Source organism: Pteropus vampyrus, unplaced genomic scaffold (genome assembly GCF_000151845.1).
Source record: "Pteropus vampyrus isolate Shadow unplaced genomic scaffold, Pvam_2.0 Scaffold65, whole genome shotgun sequence".
In the NCBI taxonomy this organism is placed as follows: domain Eukaryota; kingdom Metazoa; phylum Chordata; class Mammalia; order Chiroptera; family Pteropodidae; genus Pteropus; species Pteropus vampyrus.
In genome coordinates, this window is record NW_011888846.1 from 4,764,367 (window position 1) to 4,790,187 (window position 25,821).

General features: G+C 46.3%; 1 protein-coding gene across 1 annotated transcript in view; it reads right to left on the minus strand.

Annotated features, from left to right (window-relative positions):
• The window catches only part of PAPPA2 (pappalysin 2), a 226,659-nt gene that overhangs the window by 191,932 nt on the left and 8,906 nt on the right, over positions 1-25,821 (minus strand). Inside the window, exon 2 of the mRNA XM_011361283.2 lies at positions 8,198-9,269. Within this exon, the coding sequence (XP_011359585.1) occupies positions 8,198-9,269 (1,072 nt within the window). The remainder of the gene's footprint in view (positions 1-8,197; positions 9,270-25,821) is intronic.

Genomic DNA, 25,821 nt, shown 5'->3' on the forward strand with positions numbered 1-25,821 from the left:
GAGGGATTATTAGAGGGTAGATTCTGAACACCCTTTTTTTCAATACAGAGTAGCCTGCTCCCCGCTACCCACACCCCGGCCCAACACTGTCATTCTCCCTATGTCACTGATTTTTCATATACAGGTACATATATATATATAAATTCATTTCAAAAATATCAGTTGAGCACTGCCCACGTTACAAGAACTATAAACAAGACAGGGGGCAAGGGGGGAAAAAAAGAACTATAAACAAAGAGACTTAAAGTCTTGTGCAAGAGACAGACAGCAACGGGTAATTACAGTAAGTATGATAAATATGTGCTTGGGCGGGGGGGGTGCAAATTTTTACTGTAAAGGGGTAAATAGTAAATATTTTAGGTCGTGTGGGCCACACAGTCTCCATTGTAACTACACAACTTCGCCACATGAAAGCAGCCATAAACAATGTGTAAACAAGTGGATTCCAATAAAAGCGCATTCCAATACAATTTTATGTGGTGGTAGGCTAAATCTGGTCCATGGGCCACAGTTGGCCGATCACCATGCTAGGGGAAGAACATTCCTCTACTCGTCAATCATCTGTTGAACACTTCTTATTCCTTTTGCTGTTCTAAGTGAGAAGGCATTAAAATCGTAACCCAAACATACGAAAACCCCTTCTCTGACGAACTTCCATTCTAGCAGAGAAGATGGACATTAAGCAAAATTTAAAATATATATAACATATAGCTCATTAGTAGGAAAGTCTAAAGATAGAACTAAAGCAGGAAAGAAAGCATTAAGAGTCAGAAGAGTACGTGAAATTGTAGATGAGGTCACCAGGGAAGGCTTCGCCAAAGGTGACTTCGAGAAAAGACTCAAAGGAAGCGGGAGAACCAGCCTTCTAGAATTCCGGAGGGAGAACATTCCAGCAGAGTGAAACGCCACTCCCAAAGCATGTGGGAGGAGGGTGTCTGTCAAGTCCAGGGGCAGTGAGAAGCCCAGCATGGCTGGAATTAAGTAAACAAGGGGGAGCATGGGAGGGGGCGAGGCCACAAAAGTAACAGGTGCCACATCAGGTGGGGTCCTGCAGGTCAGAGTCACACTATGGGCTTTGACCTTGAGTGAGCTGGGAAGCTGCTGGAGAATTCTGGGCAGAGGGATGACTAGAGCTGAGTTACACTCTAACAGCATTACCCTGGCTGCTTTGTTAAAAACAGACTGGGGGCGGGGAACACAAGAGTAAAAGTGGGGAGACCGATTGTAATAACACAGGTGAGAGACCATGGGGCCTGAGCAGAGCAGGGGGTGAGAAGTGATGCTCAACAGACAGCGATTTGAGGACAAAAGGAATGTTCCCAGGACTGCGGAACTGACGTCCTGACTGAGCGGTAAGGGATAAGCAGCAGTCGCCCGAGTATCAAGCTGTGGGACGCAGGTCCACGGAGCTGCTGGTGAGAGGTCAGAGGCCACTGGGGTTCAGGAAAGTCATGGGTCAGCTGCTTCCAGCCGAGGCTGACACTCTGTTGAAACAAATCCTCAAAAAAACGAAGCTGATGTCCAAACTAACTGTGTGCTCCACCCACTCCACGACCCTCCTCCCTGGTCAAGGGGAAGACCTAGCAACAAGGTTTAACTTTTATTCAGTCACTAAAGTAACATATAAACAGGGTTCCTAGAGAAAAGGAAAAAGGAAATGTTCATAAGTGTGCAGCTGGGGTTTTCTGGGTTCTTAGGCTTAAATCCTAGGAAGGGACCCCTAAGTGAAGTCACCCGAGACACTGGCATCAGGCCAGGGCACCAGGGCCGGCACCTCAACTACTAGGAAAACGCCCAAATATCTTGGTGTTGGGTGTAGTTGGTTGGAGACGAGGGTCTCTCCTAAAAACTTTCTAAGAGGAAATATTTTTAACCCAGACGCACCACCTGGCTCGCTCACAAGCCTCTTCGGCAAGGAAAATAACCATGAAAAGGAGAAAAATAACCTCGCCCCACTCACCTGGGAAGGGAGGGTCACTGAGCCAGCTGAACAGAGAAACTAGATGTCATTTACTCTATGACATGGTACTATTGGGACTGGGGAGAAACTGGCCTGTCGGAAAACGAACAGGAGACAGTTCTATCTGTAGGAAAACTTTCTGAGCTTACCTGTAAGGTGTTCTCTTACTTCTTTCCTCCTATTCTCTTTGCCAGGGGAGATGAGTATGAGAAGGTGAGACCAGAGTCTTTAGAGTTCACACTGCTTGCAAGATTTGAAGCGGGAGGCACCGGGAAGGTCGAGACCTTTGCTTCCTGTTCAATTTTAAAGTTTCTCCTCCACTTCTCTGCCCTCTTCTGCCCCTTACACTTATTTTCCGGCATAGGTGTTTTTGTTGTTGTTGTTTGTTTGTTGGTTTGGCTGCAGGGAATTTTGAATCCCAACTTCAAAAGAAACCTATCGTGAAGCCTGACTCACGTCTAACAGACCCACCACCGTGGGGCCCAGGCTGACCAGCCACAAAGGATGGGTGAGCAAAGCACAGCTGATCTCCAGCAGCCAGGTGTGTGCGGCACCAAGTTCCCCACTTGTGCCCTTTGGTGTCACGTGTGTCTGCCCTCCTGCCACAGGATATACACCCCATACTGCACACCTGCAGACACCACTCTCTCTGCCCCTGCCCACCCTCTGGAGGATTCTAAGGGAAGAGGGCCATGTCCGAGCATGGCTATGTACGGCAGTCCTTCTGCCCTCGAATGTGCCAGTAGCAAAACTCAGGAAATGAAGCAGAGACGAGACGGTGAGACACCAATACACAGAGCCCTTAGCCCATCAAACAAGCGGAAGGCATCCCACTGTCTGCTTCGGAGCATGGTCTGACACTGGGCGACTGATGGCTCGCTTAAACTGTGCTCGGCTATTCGTTTTTATTTGGTGATTTTTCTCTGCATGATAACAATATTATGAAATCTGACACATAGGAACCAAAGAGAGAGGCAAGCGGACTGTTCCAGATTTGGCTGGATACTAAGCTCAACCCCGACATGAAAAGGAGAAAGAAGATAAGAGATGGAAAGTAGATTGGGCAACAAAGAATCCTTCGTCTCCGAGACGCAACCTTAGAGACCAAAATAACAGAAACGATTCACAACCAAAAAGAAACCGAAGCCCGCAATGATCAGAGAAGCCGAGTCTCCCTTAGGACAGAGAGTGTCCCTCGGCCTGGCTTCCTAGGATGCGTCATAAGGAGTGGTCAGTGGCATTTGTGTTTTTCCTGGGGCGGACTCTCAAGCCCCTTCCTTCCTCAGCTCTTGCAGACCTTCTCTCAGAGAAGAGACTATGTAGCAATCGGCATCCAGCCCACACAGCCGTGGCTGCTCACAAGCCAAGTTCCTCTACTTTAGTAATTCTGTTCAACTGGCTGGGTAATGTATCAATAATTCATATCTCCTCCTGCCTAGCCCCAAGTCCGATAAATAATCGCTCTTTGATGAGTCCATCTGGGCTACAGATGTTCGATGCTGGATCCCTCAGGCTCTGCCTCACTCTCAGAGTCTCTGGGAGAGGGACGTCTTTGAGCTAGAGTTCTGGTTTCTCACTGGGCTCGGGGTAGGGGAACTGTTGAGTGGGATCTGAGAAATGAGGAGGACCTCTCATACACCGACCGTTGCACCTGCACGTCAGGAATCTATCTACAGGTGCCTCCCTCCCCTGCCTCCCAACTATCCCCGCTGAACAGTGAGCTCCCAAGCGGGCTCTGTGCCTGGCACACTGTGTGTTCAGTAAACATCTGGCGAGGCATTTGTCGAAGCTGGATTCCCTTCAGGGTCACATATAATGGAATCGTGAGCTCAAGCTCTGTGATTTCACTGCAGCCATAGGGATGCTGCATATGGGTAATTAAGTTCAGAGACGACCAATAACTACATCAAGTCACAGGCCCTCGAGAGTGCCAGGGATCTGTGTGTCCACGAATCCAAAGCGCTTTCAGATGAGCCACGGAGCGGAAGAGCGGTCTGCGCTCCGCGCTCTGCTTGCAGTGCCTCCGCCTGGACGGAAACGCCCGAAATTCATCAGAAACTGCCAAGCCCCTCCACTAAGTTGTGAGCACTGACTCTTTACATATTCCTTCCACTTGACTCTCTGCTCAGCTTACTGCATCTGGACATATCATAGGAATAATTGGTTTTCAAAATATTGTTCTTGCCAGTCAGAGTGACGCGAAACCCTGAAAATTTTTAATAAGAAATATTCAACACAAGGAATACCAGGGAGAAGATGGGAGAGGGGAAAAGATCCTATAATGAAATAAATATAAGGGATCTGAGAAGAGAAGGGCTCGCCTCTCCACTCGGCTCTGCTCCAGATTCCTTCCCCCAAAAGAAGGAATTCACAGATAACCATCGTTTTTCAGTGGGTGAGTATAAACGTAAAAGTTTATATCTCGGAGTTATATCTCGGAGATGAAGGATTCTTTGGCTCCTACTGTAAGCAAGCACTAGATGGTTGAGGAAATCCTCTAAGATGAAAGACAGAGAGGAATATAGACGAAAAAAAAGGAAAAAAGAAAAATTGAAGACGGATCAATCAGAGTACACAGAAAAAAATTCTGAATGGATCTCATTTTTAGCATCAAAAAAGGTTGCATTCTTAAAATAAAAATGGATGAGTATAGAAAATCAAAGAATAAGGTCTTAAAATACGATTGCTAAAATAAAAACAGTAGAAGAGTTGGAAGATAAACTCAAGGAAATACCACCCCCCCCTCAAAAAAAATAACCAAGAGATAAACCAAATGAGAGAAAAAAGAAGAAGAAGAAAAAGACAGAGAATAAATTCAGGAGATCCATCTCAGTAGAAAAAGAGAACAGAGAAAACTGAATTTTAAAAATCAAAATAATAATCTAACAGTATTTGCCAGAGGTGAGGGGCAGAAGGGTCGAAATTTAAAGGACCACTGTGTTCTCAACAAAAGAAGAATAAAAGTCCGACCCTGTTATTTAAAAATATTTATTTAATATTTAAAAATATTATCATACTATCCCAAAAAGGTTAAGATTCTAAACGATTTTTAAAAGAAATTCTAAGAAGACACAGAATTATCAGAATAGAAGCTAGAGGCAATTAGTAAATTTCTTCAAAAGTTTGAGAATGTTTCATAACCCCAAATTTTACACCAAGACAAACTATCGGTGCTTGTGTAAAGGCAAAATAAAAACTTTTTGATAAATGTATTTTCAGAAAAAAATTTCCTAAAACACCATTTCTTAGAAAGTTACTTAAGAGTGTTTTCCAGTAAAAATGGGATAGAAAAAAAAAAAAAAAGGCAGTAAAGAGAAGTTCCAGGATGACAGCTGTGCAACAGACCTAAAGATGGCTGGTCAAGATTGAAAGTGGACAGAAAAATAGACTAAACCAGAAGGAAGAGCTCCAGAGTGTATTAAAAAAAAAAAAAAAAAGACATTAGATAGCAAAAAAGAAGGAAAGAAGGAGGGAAGGAAGGTAGGGAAGAGGGGAGGGAGGGAGGAAGTAGAAACTCAAGGGGTAGGGGAGGGTGGAAAGAAACTATGCCAGAAAAAAAATATATAATAACAGAATAATACTTTGTTCTGCAACAAAAAATACTTCATAGTCACGATACTGTAAATAAATATATATATAACTCATTTGACTAAAAACAGTAAAATAATGATATTGAAAAGGTAGACGGGGAGAGACCGTGGAAAAGTTATCCCATCTTTATCATATGAGCAAGTCAACGCATAATGTTTAAAATTGATGAATCAAGTAATAGAATATTGGGAGCTACAGAGGTAATTACCAGAGGAGACAGGTAACATAAATACGGGAGCGAGGCTAGAGAGTGGAGTAGGAGGGGGAAGAGGTAGGCAGGGGACCGTCATCCTCCCTCATGCCTTTTGGTACGATTTGATGTTTGTAACCATGAACATTGGTTACGTTGATTTAAATATCTGTAACTATCAGAAAGTATAAATAGGTCCTTTTATTCCACTAAGTTTTGCACGTAGGGGTAAGAAGGTTTGAAATACTTCCGGGTCTATAGATAAAGGGAGGAGTTACCATGGCAACTCTGTGGCGTAAGTTATAAACACCCACATAGGGGCAGTGGCAGTAAGGATTTAGAGAGACGAAAGGCCACACTGAGGAAAATGATGTGTGGATACCTTGAAAGACAGCTCCCTCAGGCAGGGCAGAGGGCTGCTGTAACGAACGAGTAGACAAATGAAAACGAGCCAGATTTCCCTCTCTGGGAATCCTAAGAGTTGGCAACCGCTATTATAACCGAGGTTTAGCTTCTGCTTAAGGTTATCAAAATCTAAAAACCAAACCCAAACAGAATCTTTCTTATGTGAATACTTTTGGTAATGTGATCAGTTCTCTGTGTATTATTATGTAAACAAAGGCTTCCGATCTGTCAGCTCTAATAATCATAATAATAACTAACGTTTAGTTTAGAACTATTTTTGTATATTGAAAACTTTTAGAGTCACCAAACACTTTCCTGTACCTTATTTCATTGGATTCATTAAAAAAAAAAAAAAAAAAACAACCTAGGATATAGGTAATGCAAAGTACTACTGCAATCACCCCCATTACCAACAAGCCATCTGACTTGCAGAGAGTGACTTACACAATTTACATAGCTAATTTTAAGTAGTGAGGACTCAGGAATCCAGCTATATTTCCTGATTCCAAATCTTACACTCAACCCTTGACATCACATGCCTAAACTAGAGGCCAACCTATTAACTGGTGTTAACTGACTGCCCGCATACAGGACACAGTGGATTACTATATAAATTGTGACCAACAAACACAAAGGCAGCCAAGTAGGTATCGAGTGGGAGGTGAGATCCAGTCCTCCCACCTCCCACCAACACGACACCCTAGCTCAGGTGCGAGCCTTATTATAATTTGTACAAAGGTACCAGGTCCGTAACAGAGAAGCCGTGCCCACACATACGAATTAACAGGTTTACCTCCCACATCTCTCCTCTCCTACCTCCCTCCCAAATTCCCCAGACCTCGAGTGGACCGTCAGACGGAAATTCTCTTGTTGATTTCCGTCTCACGTCGGAAAACACATCGGATTCGTTCGTTCGTTAAAATAAACGTGAGGTAAACAACGAAGCGCCAGCTGCCTTTCTAGGCACTGGCAATGTCATCATCAACAAGAGCCCTGACTTCACGAAGCTGACATTCCAGGCAGGGGAAGGACAAAGGAAAGCACAGGAAAACCTCAGAGGTGATAAGTGTTATACAGAGAACTGAAATTAGTTGACAGAAGAGTGGTTGATTGGGTGATTTAAATTGGGGGGTCAGGAAAGGCCTCTTCAGGAGGTGTCGGTTCAGTAGATATTGGAATGACAAGAGAAAACCCATCAACTGAAGAGGAAGGGAAAGAGGATTGCAAGATGAAACAGCGAATGCAAAAATCAAGCTTGATTATTCCGTAGAACGGAAGAGAGCCTGGGAGGCTGCGCATCGCGGGCACGGTACTCGGGGAGGAAGCTGGAGAGACAGGCAGGGGTCTGGCAGCAGCAGAGCCTGGGAGCCAGGCAGAGAGTCTGCCTTTTACTCTAGGTACAGTGGGGAAAAAATTTAAGAGGAGGAATGACAGGATCTGATTTGCCTTTTACAAAGGATCTTTCTAGGTGCTATGTGGAGAACGGAATTCAGTGAGCAACATGGAAAGGCTCGTCACCTAAAGGAGATTTGTGGTCAGACGTAGGATGTTTTGTGTTCAGGAAGCTGCTGAACGCAGACCAAGCACATAAGAGGCCCCCACACAGATCTGTTACTCCGTGGGGACCTAAGACTGCGGGCAGGGCGCTCGCAGATGACTGGGCAGAGTGGTCTCTGTCTACGGGCACCTGTTTGCTCTCTGTGACCATCCCCCGCTTCCTCTCACAGGCTCAGCTGCTCAGGTGTCTCAAGCGCCTGGTGCATTTGTCTTCAGAGCCCATCCCTGCGGTTCAGGTGCACCTCACACCACACACATAGCTGTCTGCTCCACAGAGAGCGAGTACTGTGAGGGCTGTCCCTTGTCCTCGTCAACTCTCTGTCCCTCATTACTTAACACAACACCTAGTGCTTCGGGAAAGCACAATCATGTCTAGAGGGTGAATGTTTTATCCGGGGGCGATGTGAACCCCCTTTTGTCTCCAGAAGCCAAAAGGAGAAAATGATGCTAGAAATGCACCCTAGAGCAGGACACCCCAAGCCCCCGTCCCTTACCTCCTGGGTGAGTCGGGGTCGAAGCAGGTCTTGTGCACGTCAGCCACCTCGGGGTCACAGCAGTCCCCATCGTCGAAGTCGTTCAGCATGTTGTTGCACTCCACGTGGCAGAGCCCATCTCTGCGGCTCCAGGAGTGACACCGGCCGTGCAGGCGGCAGTCGCCCCCGTCGTAGCCTGTGAGCGGGTGCTCGCACTCAGGGTCGCAGTGGTCATTGCCGATCTTGCCGGGCTCGCAGCCGACAAGCACGACCCGGAGGCGCAGCGTGGAGTTGTGGACCCGCTGGACGCTCAGCTGCCAGGTGATGTTGTAGCGGCCGAAGGCCTCGTTCAGAGCCTCGTGCTGCCGGCGGATCTGCTGCTCACTCACCGTGGGGTTCAGGCCCTCGTCGTCACAGATGTTCACCACCTGGTAGCGTATCACCTTCTCCCCGCGAAGGGGCCAGTGCCCGTTGTACTGGGAGATGAGTTCTACGTTGTCACAAGCCGTCCGCCCACAGAGTGGGGGCTGCAAAGGTGACAGGATCTCAGGCTCCAGCTCAAAGCCCTGGAGAACCTCAAGTCGCGGGTACTTCTCCTCTCTAAAGGGGGCCCACTGTTCTTCCAGGGGCTCGAAACTGGCCGTCAGGACCAGAGTGGTCAGCTCCTCCACCCCACTCGGATGCTGAGGACTGTGCTGGAGGTGGCTTTGTGAGAGGGCCGTAGACCAGAAGACCAGTGTGCCCAGGTGTCCGCGGAAATGGTGCCCGTGCTCAGAGCTATCCCCCCCCAGGAGCACAGAGCGGCAAGACGACATGAAGGGGCTGTGCAGGGGACCGGACTGCTCTGGACTACTGGCCACCTGAGTGCCATCCACATACAGGGCCATACGCCGTCCATCGTAAGTGGCCGCCACGTGCGTCCACGTGCCTGGCTGGTAGCGCCCGTGGCCAGTCACGACGGTGGCTTTCTTCACACGGTCGGTGCGAAGGGAGAAGAAGAAGCGAGCATCTCGCCTGCCCGTGTCCTTCCCTGAGCGGATGCCCAGGGCCCAGCCCTTGTCACTGACAGTGTGGGAGCAGTTATCAAACACACCTGGGAAAGAAGGGAGGATCGAGGGGAGAAATGCCAGATACAAAGGGGGATGGAGAGAGGGAGAAGAAAACCCGTGTGAATAGCAAGAATGTAGGTTTTTAATGGGAAAAAATTAAGTCACACAGATTCCCCCCACCCTAAGGTGCCTGTTCAGTACCCCCACATCAGGCCCTCCAGCAACATCTATCCCTAAATGGAATCTGATTTGAAATTTCATCCAATTTAGCTCATTTCGTTACTCTCAAATAACCATACCGGAAGTTGTAAAAGGGATGTCTAACGTAAGGGACAACCATCCTCTCGAGCTTTGTCACAGATGTTCCTCATGCTGACTTTCGGTCCATGCCTTGTCTCTCTGATCCTAGTCCCTTTTCTTTTCCTCAAAGCCATGAGGGTAGTCATAGTTTTTACAAAAGACGGTACTCTCTTACGCCCTCAAAAGGTCATTTTCCCTAATGAATACCGAAATGGTGATTTTCATGGGGAAAACAAGGAGCTGATGAATCAGGGAGTCCCATCGGAGAAGACTGTACATCCCAGACATCATTCCCAGCCCGCTATTCCCTCTAGTGTCTCTCTAAGGTCAAGGACACCCTATCCACAAAGACCTGTTGCTCCCCAGAGTAGGCAAAATGGCATTGCCCCATGGCCTTAGCCTGAAAACTTAGTCCAGTCAGTTAGAAGAAAGACTGTCCTATAGCCAATGATGCCTGCCACAGGACAGAGTAGATGGAACCTGGCCAGGTGGGTGAAGATCCTCACCACTCTCTACCCTACCACCTTGCTCATCGCACGCATGAGACTGTCAAGTCCCGCTGAATAAACAAAAGGAGGAACACCTGTAGATAATTAGATCATCAATAAGCTGGCAGGAGGAAGGAGTAGTCAGGTCATATGTAACATGAGGAACGCTGAAGGCAGTTTGGAGGCCTTCAATGTTTCCATCTTTGGTCATGAACCCACCATCTCCTCCCAGAAATCTCTTCGAATACATAGCTGCATTCCCCTACTCTGGAGGGCGTGAATGGAGAATTATTGGATTCTATTCTCCCTTAAGAGTGAATAAACCAGACTGCAGTGAGGCTGGAATTGCAGTCTGTATTCAGACAAAAACAGGTTTAGCCCCAACACTGAATCTACAATCTGGGAGCTCCAAGCTCCACCCCTAGGTGGTGGCAAGAGTATCACGCTTGGTTACTTGGAGGGCTGTCACTCTACTAAACCATAAAAAGTTCACATTTCATCTCACTGTTATGCTCCTCCCGGAAAAAAAGGATTCCACTTGGAATTAGCCATCTCAGTCCATCAAACGTTTACTGAACACCCCATTCAAGACAGACACCAACACTCCACCAGCTTTGGGGGAAAAAAGGCAGTTTCTGCCCTTGGAAAGTCTCTTGGGGAAGCGAAAAACACAGGAGATGACTTCGGAATAAAATCAGAACTCAGATCAAGGGATACAGAGGTGAGTGAAAACAGAGCCAAATCTCAACCCACAGATCAGAGAGGATTTCCTGAAGGGATGAGACCCAAATCTACCCTTGAAGAGTAGGTAAGAGCTGGCCAGGCAAAAGAATTACGGAAGATCATCGCACAGTGAGGACGGCAGGAATGAAGGTACCTGGGGTGAAAGAGGTCAAGGTATGTCTTATATAACACAGTAAGGGGCTTGGGCTATATAAGTTATGAAATATGTAGAGGTTTTTGTATTGCTGTCAAATGCCTCTGATATCCTGAGAGCATGCAGAGTAACTGTCGCAGGAAACATGCCAAGGTCATCGGCCTTGCCTGCACACTAGATCTAACTGCGATTAAGACACATAAGAAAGTTTCCAAAGCTTGCAGATGGACAAGTGTGGCCCAAGAAATACATGAATACCAAAAAAGGAACCATGCACTTGTGCGGTACATATTTATAAAGAAATGCAATGCAAGCTGCCAACCTCAGTCATTGGGGCTGGCGATTTCCATAGGGATCCAATGCTTGTTTGACATCGTGGAGAGTTCGGTACAGTGCAGAAGATAAAGCTTAATAAATAAATATGATGAAATACACTGACTGTTGAAAGTATAAGTAGCTTATGGGAGTGAAAGAAGAACCTCTTTATTAAAACATGGACAAAATGTAGCAGATATTCTCCCTACGGTTACTAAATGTCAACTTTCCAATGCTGATCCATTCTCTTAATAATTTGATTCCTAGAACACACTTACCATCCAAATCTACCTGTGAAACTAGGGCCACCTTGATTAGACTGTCTGGGAAAGTTACGAAGCCCTAAAACCAAATAATTCCAAGAGAAAAATTTATTCAATCCCAGATTAAAGGTTTTTCCAGTTCATCCAGAAACATTCACTGTAAGATTCCTTAGAACCTGAGTTTATAGAAAATACCTACTTCACTGATTCTTCTACACTGGGATATGGTGCTCTTTTTATAAATATTTTTTTCTTCACTTTTTAGCATGTAACAATATCTCCCATTTATATCATACTTGAGCTTTCCAAAGCAATCTTATAGAAACTATCATGTAACCAGCAAAGCTATCTTGTGAGTGAGGCAAGATTATCATTACCAACCTCTTTATATAGATAAAGATACCGTGGCTCTGAGAGTTCTGGTGTCAGGCTGGGTGCACAGGGAACCCCGGTGTCATGACTTGGAGCCCAGAAAAGTTCTCTATGGTGGGAAAGATCATGGTGCATGGCGGTGACAAACACGAGTCAGGCAAGAGTTTCAGTCCCTAGTCTACCACTTACATGCTATGTGACCTTGGAAAAATTATATCATCTTGCTGAGCCTCAGTCTACTCATTTGCAAATTGCACCTGTAAAATGAAATCTGTCACTAGTCTGCTCTTCAGCATCCATCAGCCATAAGCTGAGATCACAAACCTACCTCGTGAGGTTGCTGTGAGAATTAAGGAACACGTGGGAAAGATGTGAGCACAGTGCCTAGCTACAAAAATGACCAGCAAACACGAACTATGATGCTGAGAAGGCATTTGATAACGAGATATCAAAAAGAAAAACAAATTAGATAAAAAACAGCGTTATGCTGGTAAATGCTTAACTACTGAAGGGGGAAAACAGGCAAACAAGTCCTGATTTGTAGCATTTGCCAATTTCTGTGGTATAAATATTCCTCCAATGGCCAATTTTGAGTTACCAATATGATGGCACTGAACACGGGGTTTGGAAGAGACGCACATCACTGGCTCTGGTGAGCCAGTCTGACCCAGCGCCACCACTATAAAGACTAAAAGGCAAAGCAGATGCAAGCTGCCAAGTGTCTCCTTCTCCCTCTGACTATTAAAGAGCATGTGGCTGCTTTGCTGGTGACCTGACTTTTTATAACCTAAAAGATGTAAATGTGATTTTAAGACTTACTCTAAAGCCACAGTAATCAACACAGCGTGGTATCGGTGAAAGAACAGACAAATAGATCAATGGACTAGAATAGAAAGCCCGGAAATAGACCCCCACAAACACAGTCAACTGACCGCTGACCAGGAGCAAAAGCAACACAATGAAGCAAAGACAGTCTCTCCAGCAAACTGTGCTGGAGCAGCTGGACATCCACGTGCAAAAAAAAATAAATCCAGACACCGATCTTATGTCCTTTACTGACATTAACTCAAAATAGATCACTGATCTAAATATAAAATGCAAAACTAACTACACAGGAGAAAACCTAAATGACCTTGGGTATGGTGATCCCTTTTTTAGACACACCAAGACAAGATTTATATAAATGATATAATTTATAAGCTGGACTTCATTAAAATTAAAAACTAATGCTCTGCTAAAGACAGTATCAAGAGAACTAGAAAACAAGCCACAGACTGAGAGAAAATACTTGCAAAAAAACATCTGATAAAGGACTGTTATCCAAAATATACCAAGAACTCTTAAAACTTAACAATAAGAAAACAAACAACCCAATTTAAAAATGGGCCAAAGACTATAACAGATATTCAACCAAAAAAGATATACAGGTAGCAAACAGGCATATGAAAAGATGCTCCATATCCTATATCATCAGAAAAAGGCAAACCAAAACGACGAGACACCACTGCACACCTATTAGAATGGCCAAAATCCAGAACACCGGTGACACCACCGAATGCTGGCGAGGATGTGGAGCAACAGGAATCTCATTCACGGCTGGTGGGAATGCAAAGTGGTGCAGCCACTTTGGAAGACAGTTTGGAAATTTCTTAAAAACTAAACACATTCTTACCATGTGGTCCAGTAATCTCACTCTTTGGCATTTATCCAAAAGAGTTAAAAACACTCTCTATGCAGAAACCTGCGTACACATAGTTACAGCAGCTTTATTCATAGTTGTCAAAACTTGGAAGCAACCCACATGCCTTTCATTAGGTGAATGGATATATAAACAGTGGTCCATCCAGATAATGAAATATTATTCAGTGCTCAAACTAAATGAGCAATCAAGCCATGAAAAGACATAAATGCATATCATGGAGAAAACATAAATGCATATCACTAAGAGAAAGAAGCCGATCTGAAAAGGCCACATACTGTGCAATTCCAACTATATGACATTCCGGAAAAGGCGAACGTATAAAAGACAATGAAAAGATCAGTGGTTGCCAGGGGTGGTGGGAGAGCAATGCATAGACAGAGCACAGAGGACCCTTAAGGCAGGGAAAATAATCCGTACGATATTATAATGATAGATACGTCATTGTGCTTCTGTCCAAACCCGCAGGATGTACAACAGCAAGGGTGGACCCTCAAGTAAACTATGAACTTTTGATGGTTATGATGTGTCAGGGTATTTTCATTCTTGATTTAAAAAAAAAAAAAAAGTGCCACTCAGGCGAGTAATGTCGATTATAGGGGAGGCTTTGGGGGTGACGGGGCAGAGAGCACATGGGAAACCCCTGTATTTCCCTGTCAATTTTATTGTACACTTAAAACTGCTATTAAAAAATAATAAGGTCTTTTATTTTAAGTAGGGAAAGGTAAATTCTGCCTCCACTCTGGGTTTTGGGCCTTAAGGAATCTGTGCTGAGCGCCCGGCAGTGACTAACCGTGCCTGTGACATAAAACCCCCTTCGGGGGTACAGGTTCAGGGGTGCAGATCTGTTTTTCTGCACCCCTGAACCACACGCTGGGACACAGAGCAGCCCGCACAGCTCACCCACACGCTCTCAGGAGGGAACCCCAGCCCTGTTCCCTTAACTCTGTCAAACAGGAGCAAGGTGGACCCTGTCTTGAAAGAAAAAGTACCAAATCCCCACATCGAGGAGATTCCTCTTCCTTCTCAGTCTAGCAGAGTGAAGCTGACAAAACCAGCTCCGTCTAAGCCAACACATTCTACGTGCTCAAACTCTGAGCTTGTGCAACGTCGAGGTTTTATAACTTTGGATGTACATGTGATAGAAGCAAACGCGTTATAACTGTTGTTTATTCATCAAAGCCACATTCTTGGGAGGAACAGAGGGACCAGATCATCAATATGATTTATGAAATCACTCAACACTAAACTGAACTATGATAGCCCATGGATTAGAAAAAGTCAGATCGAATGATGTAACTTGAAAAATGGTGGTAGAACTGAAGCCAAACATTTGGACCATGTCATCTTAAACCTTTAAGCATCGTCCTTTTAGCTCGTTTGGAACTGGCTTCCATTATGTATCGATGTTTACTAGATTGAAAATTGCTCCAACACCTTACCTTGCATTTAATCTAAGTTTGGAGAGGAAGGGAGGTAAACTGAGGGAGCGTATCTTGTTCATTTTATTCCTGCGCTCAACTCCACGGTGGCAAGTATGTTTAGAGACCCTCGGCAGCTTCACAGAGCTACATATTCATGTGAGTCTTTAGGAAAAAAATCATTTGCACACAGTCTCTACTATTATCAATTGCCAGCATTTGAAATTAATAGAGTTAATTTCCCTCAAGGGGAAAAGGTCTCTCTCAAACTGGGATACAGTCTCCCTGATTACAAAAAAAAAAATTCTGAAAATAGAGAAGATCACAACTAGAATGTTACAAACTGTTTAACGGGGAAATACTTAAATGTGGCCCCTGGAGAGGAGGAATCCTGCTCCCTCCCATTCCTTGGGCTTTTTCTTTGCACTCAGGAGGTCTGCGCTTATGCAAAGAAGAAAGGAGACTGAATCTACCTTTTATGACATGTCTGCTGTGCTCCAGACACTGGCCAAGTGTCACAAATGTATGAGCTGGATTTTATTATCCTCCCTTACAGAACGAAAGACAGGGAGGATCCCGGAAGTTAAGTGGGTGGTCCACGGTCTTACAGCTAGGAAGGGCCAGAGACAGGGACCGAAACAAGATCTGCTCAACCAAAATGCCGTGTTCTTCTCATCGCACCAAGACGTTTCAAATCCTGAAACCGAAGTTGTTAGCTGCTGCTTGGGAGCAAGGACAGAAAAGGGCCGTGAGCTTGGCATCATCAAATTTTCGGATCGCTTCTTGAAGGTGAATGGGATCTGACTCTCCAAAAATATACAGGCTAACGTCCACACCTGGGGATAGCTTGGAGCGAACAGACGGACTAGAACGATGCTTACTATTTCCCTGATGGCCAGGACCTGAACTGACAGGCTGCCTTGCTGAATATTTGGTAAAATTTCTGGGTGGCCCTACAGGGTCTCCTGTGACACGTAATGCTCAGCAATCAATTCTAAAGCATCCCAAGGCAAAAGGGGAGCTTCTTATCCCAAAGCCAGGACCGTAACTGAAGGTTGGGGAAAGTGCACAGCCCTCAACTGAAAACTCGCTTCCAGCTCAGCGGCTTCCATCTCCATTTGTTTTTCTCTTGGTTTCTCCACTAGGTATGCAACCAGCCACGGAGGGCTCCGTATGAGGAGCAAACGTAATGGAAGGGAAGTCAGGTGGTCCAGAGAGGACAGGCTCCCACCCCTCAACTGCTCTGATTGCTCACCGCCTTCCCCAGCAGATAGCTTCCCTCTTCCCTACTGGAATCTTCTGTCAGTTGGTTTTGACAGAAGGGACTGCCCTGACCACAAGACCAGAGAGAGGGAACTATGCTTCGGCAATGCTCTTGGCATTATAACGAGGAGAAAACCATCATCCATCCCAGCAGTTATATAAGTCAACACACAGTGAGAAAACAAAGACTCTTCTGAGAACTGTCAGGAGTCAACCTGTCCTTGGCATTCTTAGTCTTGGTAGTAACAAAGGGGAAAAGAGCATCTTGTGCCTTTTCTTCCTCAAAGCAGAGGAGTATGTGTGTTTCGGGAACATTATGCGAACTCATTTCAGAGTGTTGAAACAACTGGAAAAGCCAACACAATGCCCCTACAAGGCTATGCAGGCCCAGGGCTGAGCATGACGCAGTAGGACTTCATTCTCCCTCATGATACCTTCCTTCCCAGTCAAAATCTGCTCCCTAGTCAACACGTCACTTTTCTGACACCAGCACAACTGCGGGTCCAGCCCCATAAATATCGTATCGCTCCCCTTGGCTCAAAGACCTCCCATCTACGGGGATGTCCTTCAAAAGCGAGCTGAAGTTTCACCATGTCCTTGAAGCCTTCCTCGACTGCCCTAATCAGTGAGTGGTCTCTGCAGCTTGCTGAGCCTCACGATACTACTGCAATTTTCCTCGTTCGGCCAAGCAAGCTGAGCATTTCCTGGTGACGAGAGCTTGTCTTAGATACCTGTGAACTCTCCACGCGATCCAAAAAGAAACAGGTTCTAGCTCCTGCACTGCACCCACTCTGCTCCGGAAATCAAAGTGCGTCACGGGAGTCTTGACTCCCAGCAGGAACATTTCTCACCAGTTTTTTGTTTGTTTGTTTGTTTGTTTGTTTGTTTTTGTTTTTGTTTTTTTTATTGCAGAGCAATAACCCTGCAATTGCATCTGACCTACAGGGATGATGGATGGAAAGAGGACCAAGCATTCTCTTCGCTGTGCAGCTACAGGCGCTCAGACTTGCCCATGACGTAAGATGTGCTGTTCCCCGGCCTTCTTATCATAAGCTGCTTCCTTCTGGTCCTGCACACCTGGATAACAGCACGTGTGGGAAAACTTCCTGAGAGCTCTTCTTGGGCAAAGCCCCATCCTCGAGGGATCACCTCCCCGTGGTGGAGTCCACAGAGGAGACCGTTTAACAACAGGTCGAGGTGGCTGAAGACACAGATACGGCCCAGGCGGCAACGCCGCTCTTGGCACAGACACGGCTGTGGCTTCCCCACGGGGGAGTTCTCTGCAGCTTTGGGAGGATGGAAGTCGGGAGTGAGAGTTCTGCTTTTCCAAGAAGGCCCCTCAGCTGCCGGGAAGGTGAGGCTTGACCAGCGGCATCAGCGCTGGTAACCGAAAAAACACACCGTGTGGCACAAGCTTGTTTTTAGGAGGAAAATGACCTAGAACCAGGGCCAGGTTAGGTCATGACCATACATCCACCTGCTACAGGCCTGGTCCCCTCTTGGGATGTTGTGCCTGTGCCACTCCCCCACCCCGCCCCGACACACACACACACACACACACACACACACACACACACACACAGGGCTCTCCACTGCCTTCTGCACAACTACTCACCCGGCTCCCCACCCCGGACAGTGTAAGGGGAATGAACGGGCCGAGGACAAGGAGCAGACAGGCCATCCATCAAGGCTGTGCAGCCTGGCAGCACGCGGGGCTGTCAGCAGGAAGAGGGACAGAGTGAAAAGCGAAGGCCGGGAGGTGTTTTTCAGCTCTTCTAGATCACTTTCCTTCAAGACAGGATCAGGCCCAGCCTTTCATCTGCAGCCCAAGCTTTTACAAATTAGAGCACTGAGCAGGCAAAGCTCCTGGGAAAGTTTCACAAGCATCTTCAGCACATTTTTCAACCTCTCCTCACAGTCCACTTCTCATCTTCATCGTGCTCTCATCATGCACAAAGATGACAAAAATCAGGGTGAGGGGAGGCCCTGGCTTTCCGCAGGCCACCCACGCCTAGGCTGAGAGTCCAGGAGGCACATTTGCAGGGATTAGGCTGGCCTTGCTTCGTGACTGCCCGAGAGCGCAGGGGAACTCAGAACGGCGAGGCAGGGAGTGAGAATGCAAAGGTGTGTACGACCTCAGAAGAGGCGCCCACGACAACCACAGGCAACATACAGCAAGGTTCCGGACACAAAGCGTCTACCCGTGTTAGCCACTCTCAGAGTTATTACTGTTACCCATTGGGCGGGGAGGGTGGGGCTAAATCAAAAGCAGGACCACTGTCTGCCTTCGATCAAAAGTGCCTGCGTGGACGCACCAGGCTGAGAGCTCACGCGGGCCTCCTGAAGGCAGCAGGGCTGGACCAGAGCGGCCGGGTTTCACCGCACATCTGAGCAACCCAGGGTCTGTACAAACACAGATTCGGACTCGGCAGGGCTCAGGAAGCCCCTGGAATTCAGTATTCCTAGCAGGCTTCCAAATGAAGCCACTGCTGCTGGCCTTCGGACCACACTGAGCTGAAGGACTCTAAGTCAGAGAAGATCAAGATCTGTGTCTTCAAGTGTGGGCCTCTGTCAGCGGCAGGGTTGGGATGGGGAACAGAGGCTCATCTAGTGACTTAAATATACTTCACATCCACAGCTAAGTCCTCTCCACTCCCACCCTCATCCACTTACGGCAGATGCGCCCGCACACGCTCACACACAGATGCAAACACACGCCGTAGACATGTCTGCCTAGAAAGCATTTGCGTCACTTCTCTGCTTACATATCGCCTACATGGTAATATTAGGGGAACAGCAATAGAAAAATGGAGGCCAGGGTGGGTAAAGACATGAATGGGGAAACTCATAAGAGAAGAAATAAGACTTTTAAGTGTTCAATCTCAAAGAAATGCACACTAAGACAAGAAAACATTCTTGTCTCGCATGTTAGCAAAGATGAAAAACAGTAATAGGCTGTCAATTGGGTGACTTTTGGTGAAACAGGCACACTCACGCGCTGTGGGGGAGAGAGGATCGGTAACCCACCCCGGGGAGCCATCCGGCAAGGACATTCACGTCCTCTGACCCTGTAACTTCACTTCTGGGAATCAACATAAGGAAACGATCTAAGACGTGTGATCGCCCACAGGGTAGACAAAGATGTTCACGACGGCGTTATTTATAATGGGAAAAAAACGCGTAGTCCATCCAAACACGAGAATACCACTCTACCTTTAGAAATCACATTTTGGGCGGTGGGGGAGCGGGGTGGGGTGGGGGTGGGGTCCAAAGATAAAAACTTAACATAGGACTTGACTATAGTTAACACTAGTGTGTGGTATATCTGAAGGTTGATAAGAGAGTAAATCCTAACAGTCTTCATGTTTTTCTTTTCCCATTTTTTTAAAATCCATATGAGATCATGGATGTTAACTAAACTTATTGTGGTAACCATTTTGTAATATATCTAAGTCAAGCCATCATGCAATACACCTTATGCGGTGTCGTGTCTCGATTAGATATCAATCAAACTGAAAGAATAAATTAATAAAATAAAAATGTTTAATAAGATAAAAAAATGAAAACCACATTTTAGAAGAATATTTATGGACATAGGAAAATATGTGCAGCTGATTTATTAGAAAAACATTCAGCGTAAGTTCTGAAACAATATATATATTCCGATCCGAACTACATAAAATAACATATGTGTGCTCGTTTTCATTAGTGCAGATTCACAGCGAAAGGAATTTCCTGATGTTTCTATTTAACAAATATTCTGCGATAGACAATCTCTCTGAATCTGTTTTGTCATCTGTAAAACGGAACTAATAATAGTGATAATGACTTCATTTGAGATCAAATACAAGTAAAGCTTGATTATAGCAAAGACTCAAAAAATGTAAGCTGTTATTAACTACAGCTATTTTTATCTTCTTTGCTGTTATGTCTCCAGTGCCTACAATGGAGTCTAGCACAAAGTAGACACTCAATAAATATATGCTGAATGGACTAATTAAGAATTATACACTGCATATAGAGCATTGGAAGTTAAAATCAGATATGTCAGTTGGAATAGATCACAAAGGACACGAAATAAGAGTTAACCAGCTTTGACTGTACACTCTGGATGACAAATCAGGAGCCATCGAAAGGCTTTAAGTGGAGAAAGATAAGGCATGACAGCTGGTGACCTCTGATTTGTGTTAAAAAGTTGTCATGATGTTAGAAAACTGGAATAATTAATGATAATGTAAGGGCAAAACTAAATTAGCTGGTAAATAGTACTTTGACCATTTCCATTTCTCTATGGCCTGGAGGTTTAAAAGAATTCTGCACTGCTTGGAAAAGTCTAGAAAGCAAAGGGCATGGGCTACTCTGAAGCCCAGAACTGTGAGGACACTGGCCCTGCACCGTCATCAACCTGCAAAGGTCTGGAGCAGCAGGAGCCTCGCCTCTAAGGAAGCTTCTTTGATCACTGCAATGAAAAGCAACACGGCTTTAGGTGTCTGTCACCCACTGCCTGAGAGGTTAGCTATTTTCTTGCTGAAAAAGTAATCCACAGGGGTCAGAAAAAAAACTACTTGGATCGCCAACCCAAAGTTCTAGTGTGCCTCCCAGGGAACAGACGATGCCCCCCAAAGAGTGGGGATGATCTCCCAAGACAACCCTGCCTCGTTTCCAGACTCTCCAAGGCCTTGATCCAGACCCACCAATGGCCAAGTGGAGCCAGCCCAGCAGCGAACTGAGAATCACATAGGTGGTTAAGACTAGCTTATGGAGCAGACTGTGGAGTGAGAGCCACTGGATGGACCAAACTTAACAACTCTGCAGTCCTGAGCAACACTGAGCAACTCTGTATCTTATTTTCGTCATCTGCAACATGGAGATAACAACAGCGCTCGGTATCATTATTCACTGCTAATACTATATCATTTTAACATATACAGGTATTATCGCCTCAACTGTATTAAAAACTCATCAAGAACAGGTAATCCTGCCTTAAACTTCCACACACTCCCACTGTACCAAGGCCGATGTCTTGCTCATGGCAGGAATGGTGACTCACTAATGAATTAAATCCAGGAGAGGCAGTTAGCAGAGCTGCCAAGAGCACTGACAATGACCCTGTGAAAATTCCACTCCCTTAACAAAGAAAAAGCCCTCATCTAATAAAAAGCAACCCCCTCCCATTTTCTACACCCCTTGCTCCCCGCAGTGAGGGCGGTTACTGACCACAGCGCCCCCTCTAGAAATATGCTGGCTTTTCATGTCCTCCTACTACAGATCCAGAAGAATGAAGAGCGGTCATCAGGACTGCTGACACCACCCCCCAAGTCCTGGGCAATTTCTCCTCGAGTCATACTGTGTGCCAGCATTGTCCATCACCTCAGCGACTTTATTTTCCTCCACAAGGAAATAAATAAATAACTGAAGTTTAAGTAGTACTAAAATGTTTCTTAGTTTAGTCAAGGAAGGGAGGGAGGGAGGAAGGAAGGAAGGAAGGAATTGGGGGATATAAACCCCCAAATGTAGAAGGCAGGTTGTGTAGAAGCTGAGAGAATGGCATGGAGCCCCACGCCTCAGAGAGCCTGGGGGCTTCTGAATCTCTTAATCCTGAGAAGACGCCTCAGCACCCAGCACAGGCTGGTCCTGGGAGAGGTCCAGAGTCACCACGTCACCCACAGCAGGACACCGCAGCCCCCTTCTGCGACCTGACCCCATCTCTAGCAAAGTCCCTCTGAGAACTCCTTTTTAGAGCTCCAGCTAAGCAGCACCAACATCGATTTCCTGTTTTTTCCTTTCCTCTACCAAATAAGTTTTGCGCTCCCTCTCGGAAATTTGCTTTGGCACGTCTTTTACCACGTATGGTTTACAGAGTCAATGCTGCCCTAAGAAGTGTTTACATGGTGTTTAACGTATACTCCGTGACTCGGAGGCACTGCAGTTTACTTAAAGGAAGCTTGGAGAAGATGCTCTTGATGAAACTCACCTCCCAACTTATCCATCGGCTCAGGTCAGATGTTTGCACGTCAAGTTTTCTTAAAGTGAGACATCGCATTGCTTTCATTGCGCTAGTATCCACCCAGTGTGTCTTCTGTGCGTCCGAAGAATATGTGCTGCCCATTGACTTAATAATATCAGGACATTTTTGCCTCTACCGTGTGGTGATAAATAACCTGGGGAGACTCTGATGACTTTCTAGGAAGCAAGTCATACCCCAGGGACCACACAAACCCAAATATCATGCCAAACTGAACCTAAAGGCTCAGGGTCCCTCTTTCCACCAGTTTGAAATTCTGAGAAGAAACCAGAGAATACAGGGCATGTGCCCTCAGACCGAACCCAGGTCAGTCTTCAGAGCCCAGTGTTCACGGAGGATACTTAAATCTGACCTCCGAGTGAGACAGAGAAAGAAGAAGGAAAATTAATGATCTAATTAATGGACATTTCAGGTTAGATGAGGACTAACGTCATATATAATTTTTTCCTTTCCAAATTAAAATTTTTTCTAAAGTGTTTTCTTCTGCTTTCAAGTAAGAGATTTAAATTCACCAAAGGCAACATGGAAGGTCCCAAATTGGGAACTGAGAGACTCAGGATGCATTGCCGAGCTGTCCCTGTGTGACAGCTGACAAGGACCTTCCCCTCTCTGGGCCTCAGAGCCTCATGTGTGAGGTGAGGCTGGGCTGTGTTGCTGCCTGGCCTGTGCTGCTCTGGGACCTCTGGGCTCATCCTAAAGCACTTTAAGGTTCTCATCCTTCTATCTGCTCCTCGCTTCATGATGGTGACCATGGAAGGTAGGAAGGATTCAGAGGAATCCATATCTCGATGGGCGGGTCTCGTCTCTACGAGATCCCCCTTTTGAATTTGTCTTGCAATCATGTGCCTCTATCTCTTAAAACAAGGAACAACTAAAACATTATGGTTAGTGGAGGGTACCGACCGGTTAGTTGGAATCCAGTGCATCACCACAAATAACCCAATGCTAAATTATATCCCGCAGCTATGCTAAATTATATCCCGCATCAGGCTTCACCACAAATAACCCAATGCTAAATTATATCCCGCAGCTATGCAGGCACATCCACGCATAGAAAGAGCATCTGCATGGACTCGGATGGACAGGGGAGGCCTGGGGGAGGAGGGACCGGAGCAGCCCTGGCCTGCTTGGCTGGCAGAGACCTGAGGGCACGGTGTTGGGTCCTTCTTCTGCAACCGTTTCACCACGGAAGGATGAAAAGAGCAACCAGCAGTGACTGAGCACACACTATGTACACACTATGTACGTGATGGGTATTAATTTATTTAACCGCCACAACAATTCTGAGACAGAAATGGTCATTACTCCATTTCTACAGATAAGGGGACTTTAACCTGCCAAGGTCACACAGCTAGCAGAGGGCTTACGCCCAGAACATCCTGCAGATCCCGATTCCTAACTGTCACACTAAAGAAAGAATTTAGATGGATAAAGAGGCTGAGGCAGGACATTTAGTGTGAGCAGACAGCTTGTGCGGAGGCCGGGAACTGCTGATGGGCAGGTCACGTGGAATGGAGGGGACTTCCCTGGCTGAGAAACACGGCGGACTCTGGGGCATCGGGAGAGATCTACGGGTATGTGTAGAAGGAGGCCAGATTTTCTCCATCCATTTATTCCACCCAAAGTGTCCACTCTAGCCCAGGCCCCACCCTGGTGCTGGGGTGACACACAGATGATGGGGATCCAGTGAAGCCCCTGGAAGCCTGCAGGCAATGGAAAGGCTCCTACTACAGAGCTGAGCAACTTGAATTTGACCTAGAAGTGGGAACCGCCAACAGTGTTGGATTAGGGAGAGGAAGGCTGCAGGCCAGGAGGGGGCAGGGTCCCGGGGTGTGGGGGACAGTAACAGAAGCGCCGAGAACAGCAAGGTAAGCAGTCGCCTTTCTCCTTCCTGCCCGCTTCTGCACCCCGACCTATGGCATGTCCTTCCTAAACTCCAAGACCTTGCTGTGGCCAGAGCACCAGAGCAAGTGGGGCCACCTCCTTGTGCCTCCAATTCTGCCATGGCTGGTCCTGGCTAAGGTCAGACCAGCGACCCCGTGCGCTCTGCCAAGGACACAGTAAGACTGTCACCATGGAGGGAATCATGCCCAAGGCTGCCTCCGGGCTTGGGATGGGCACCGGCGAATGAGGATATTCCATTATGCAATTACTTCAAATAATTAATGTGCCCTGAAAAACAGCGTCTAAAATAGATCTCTGCTGTGGTTAGTGTTTATCATTATTCTGCATAAAATTGAAGTTTATTTCAAAAATAGTCCTCGAATACCTACTTGGTGCTCAATAAACATCTGTTGAATAAATGAATCAGTAAGGGAGTGAATGGATTAAAAAATAAATCGAGCTAGGTACTGCCCGTGTTTCATGTTACAATCTTCCTGTCTCCCGAAAAAGAACTTTGTGATAACTCCAGAGTTGGGGAGGAACGCGGAAGGAGCAAAGGCTGGCCTCTTCTTCAGACTGACAAGAACAGCCTTCTCTAGGTACACGCTCCCTCCTCTCCCTCCCACCCACAGGAATAATGTGAACGAGCACACAAAACACATCGAAAGTTCTAGGGGTAGAAGGAGAAAGAGACAGGACCTACGAATCCAAAGAAGCAAATAAACCGAATAGACAATTTCTGAAAGTTAAAAGTAATCGTAGTTAAACCAAGTTCCAATTACATTTGATCTTTCTAGGAGACTAGTTCCTGGTCAAAACTTACCAAGTATAGATAGTCTGGGGGGGGGGGCCGGGGGGGTGAAGTAGAAGATAAAAGTGACCCGTTCCTGAGTGAACTTCAAACCCCTTCGCCATCTCTCAAATCGTCAGGACTGAAAGATGACCACGTCTTTCTGTGCCTACTTCCAAACAGGATAACTCTCTTCCAGCTTGTCAGACTGAATCTTGCCCTTTTGATTGGCTCATTCGTTCACCCTCTTATCAAAAAGTCGTTGGATGAGTTTTATGTGCAGACAAAGCACTAGGTGCCATGGGCACAGCGCTGAACGAAGCACAGCCCCTGACATCGGTGGCTTCTGGTCCAGTCGGGGGCTAGCCTAGAAAAGAAATGGCGTGGCAGGAGGGCCGTGTCTCTTTAACGTCAGTCCCCAGCACGGAAGAGCTCAAGGACTATCCGTTGAATAAATAAAAAGTCAAATGGGAATTATGGTAAACAGATCGATGTGTCTCAATAAGGCTGAGTGTGGCATCGGAAGAACCGTTGGGGAACAAGGCTACATCGAAGAAACCCAGGAAGACTTCCTGGAAGAGAGGTCAGATTAACTAAAAAGCCAGGGAGTGACTAAGAGTAAGTTAGGTGAATGTGGGTTTGGGGGAGTTGTGTCCTGCTAGGAGAAAAAGTGCAAAGGGCAGAGGTCAAATCACTGCTCGCAGTTTGGTGTTGCCGGCAGCTGAGAGGTGTGTGTGTGTGTGTGTGTGTCCATGTGAGTCCACGTGAGTGTGGTTTCGCCTAGCACAGAGTTAAGCACTACATGAGTACCTGTCAAATAAAAAGGTCCTCAATAACTTCTTGGAACGCCTGGGCCCACATTTGCACGCTCCACATTTCTGTGACTTCATCATGCATTA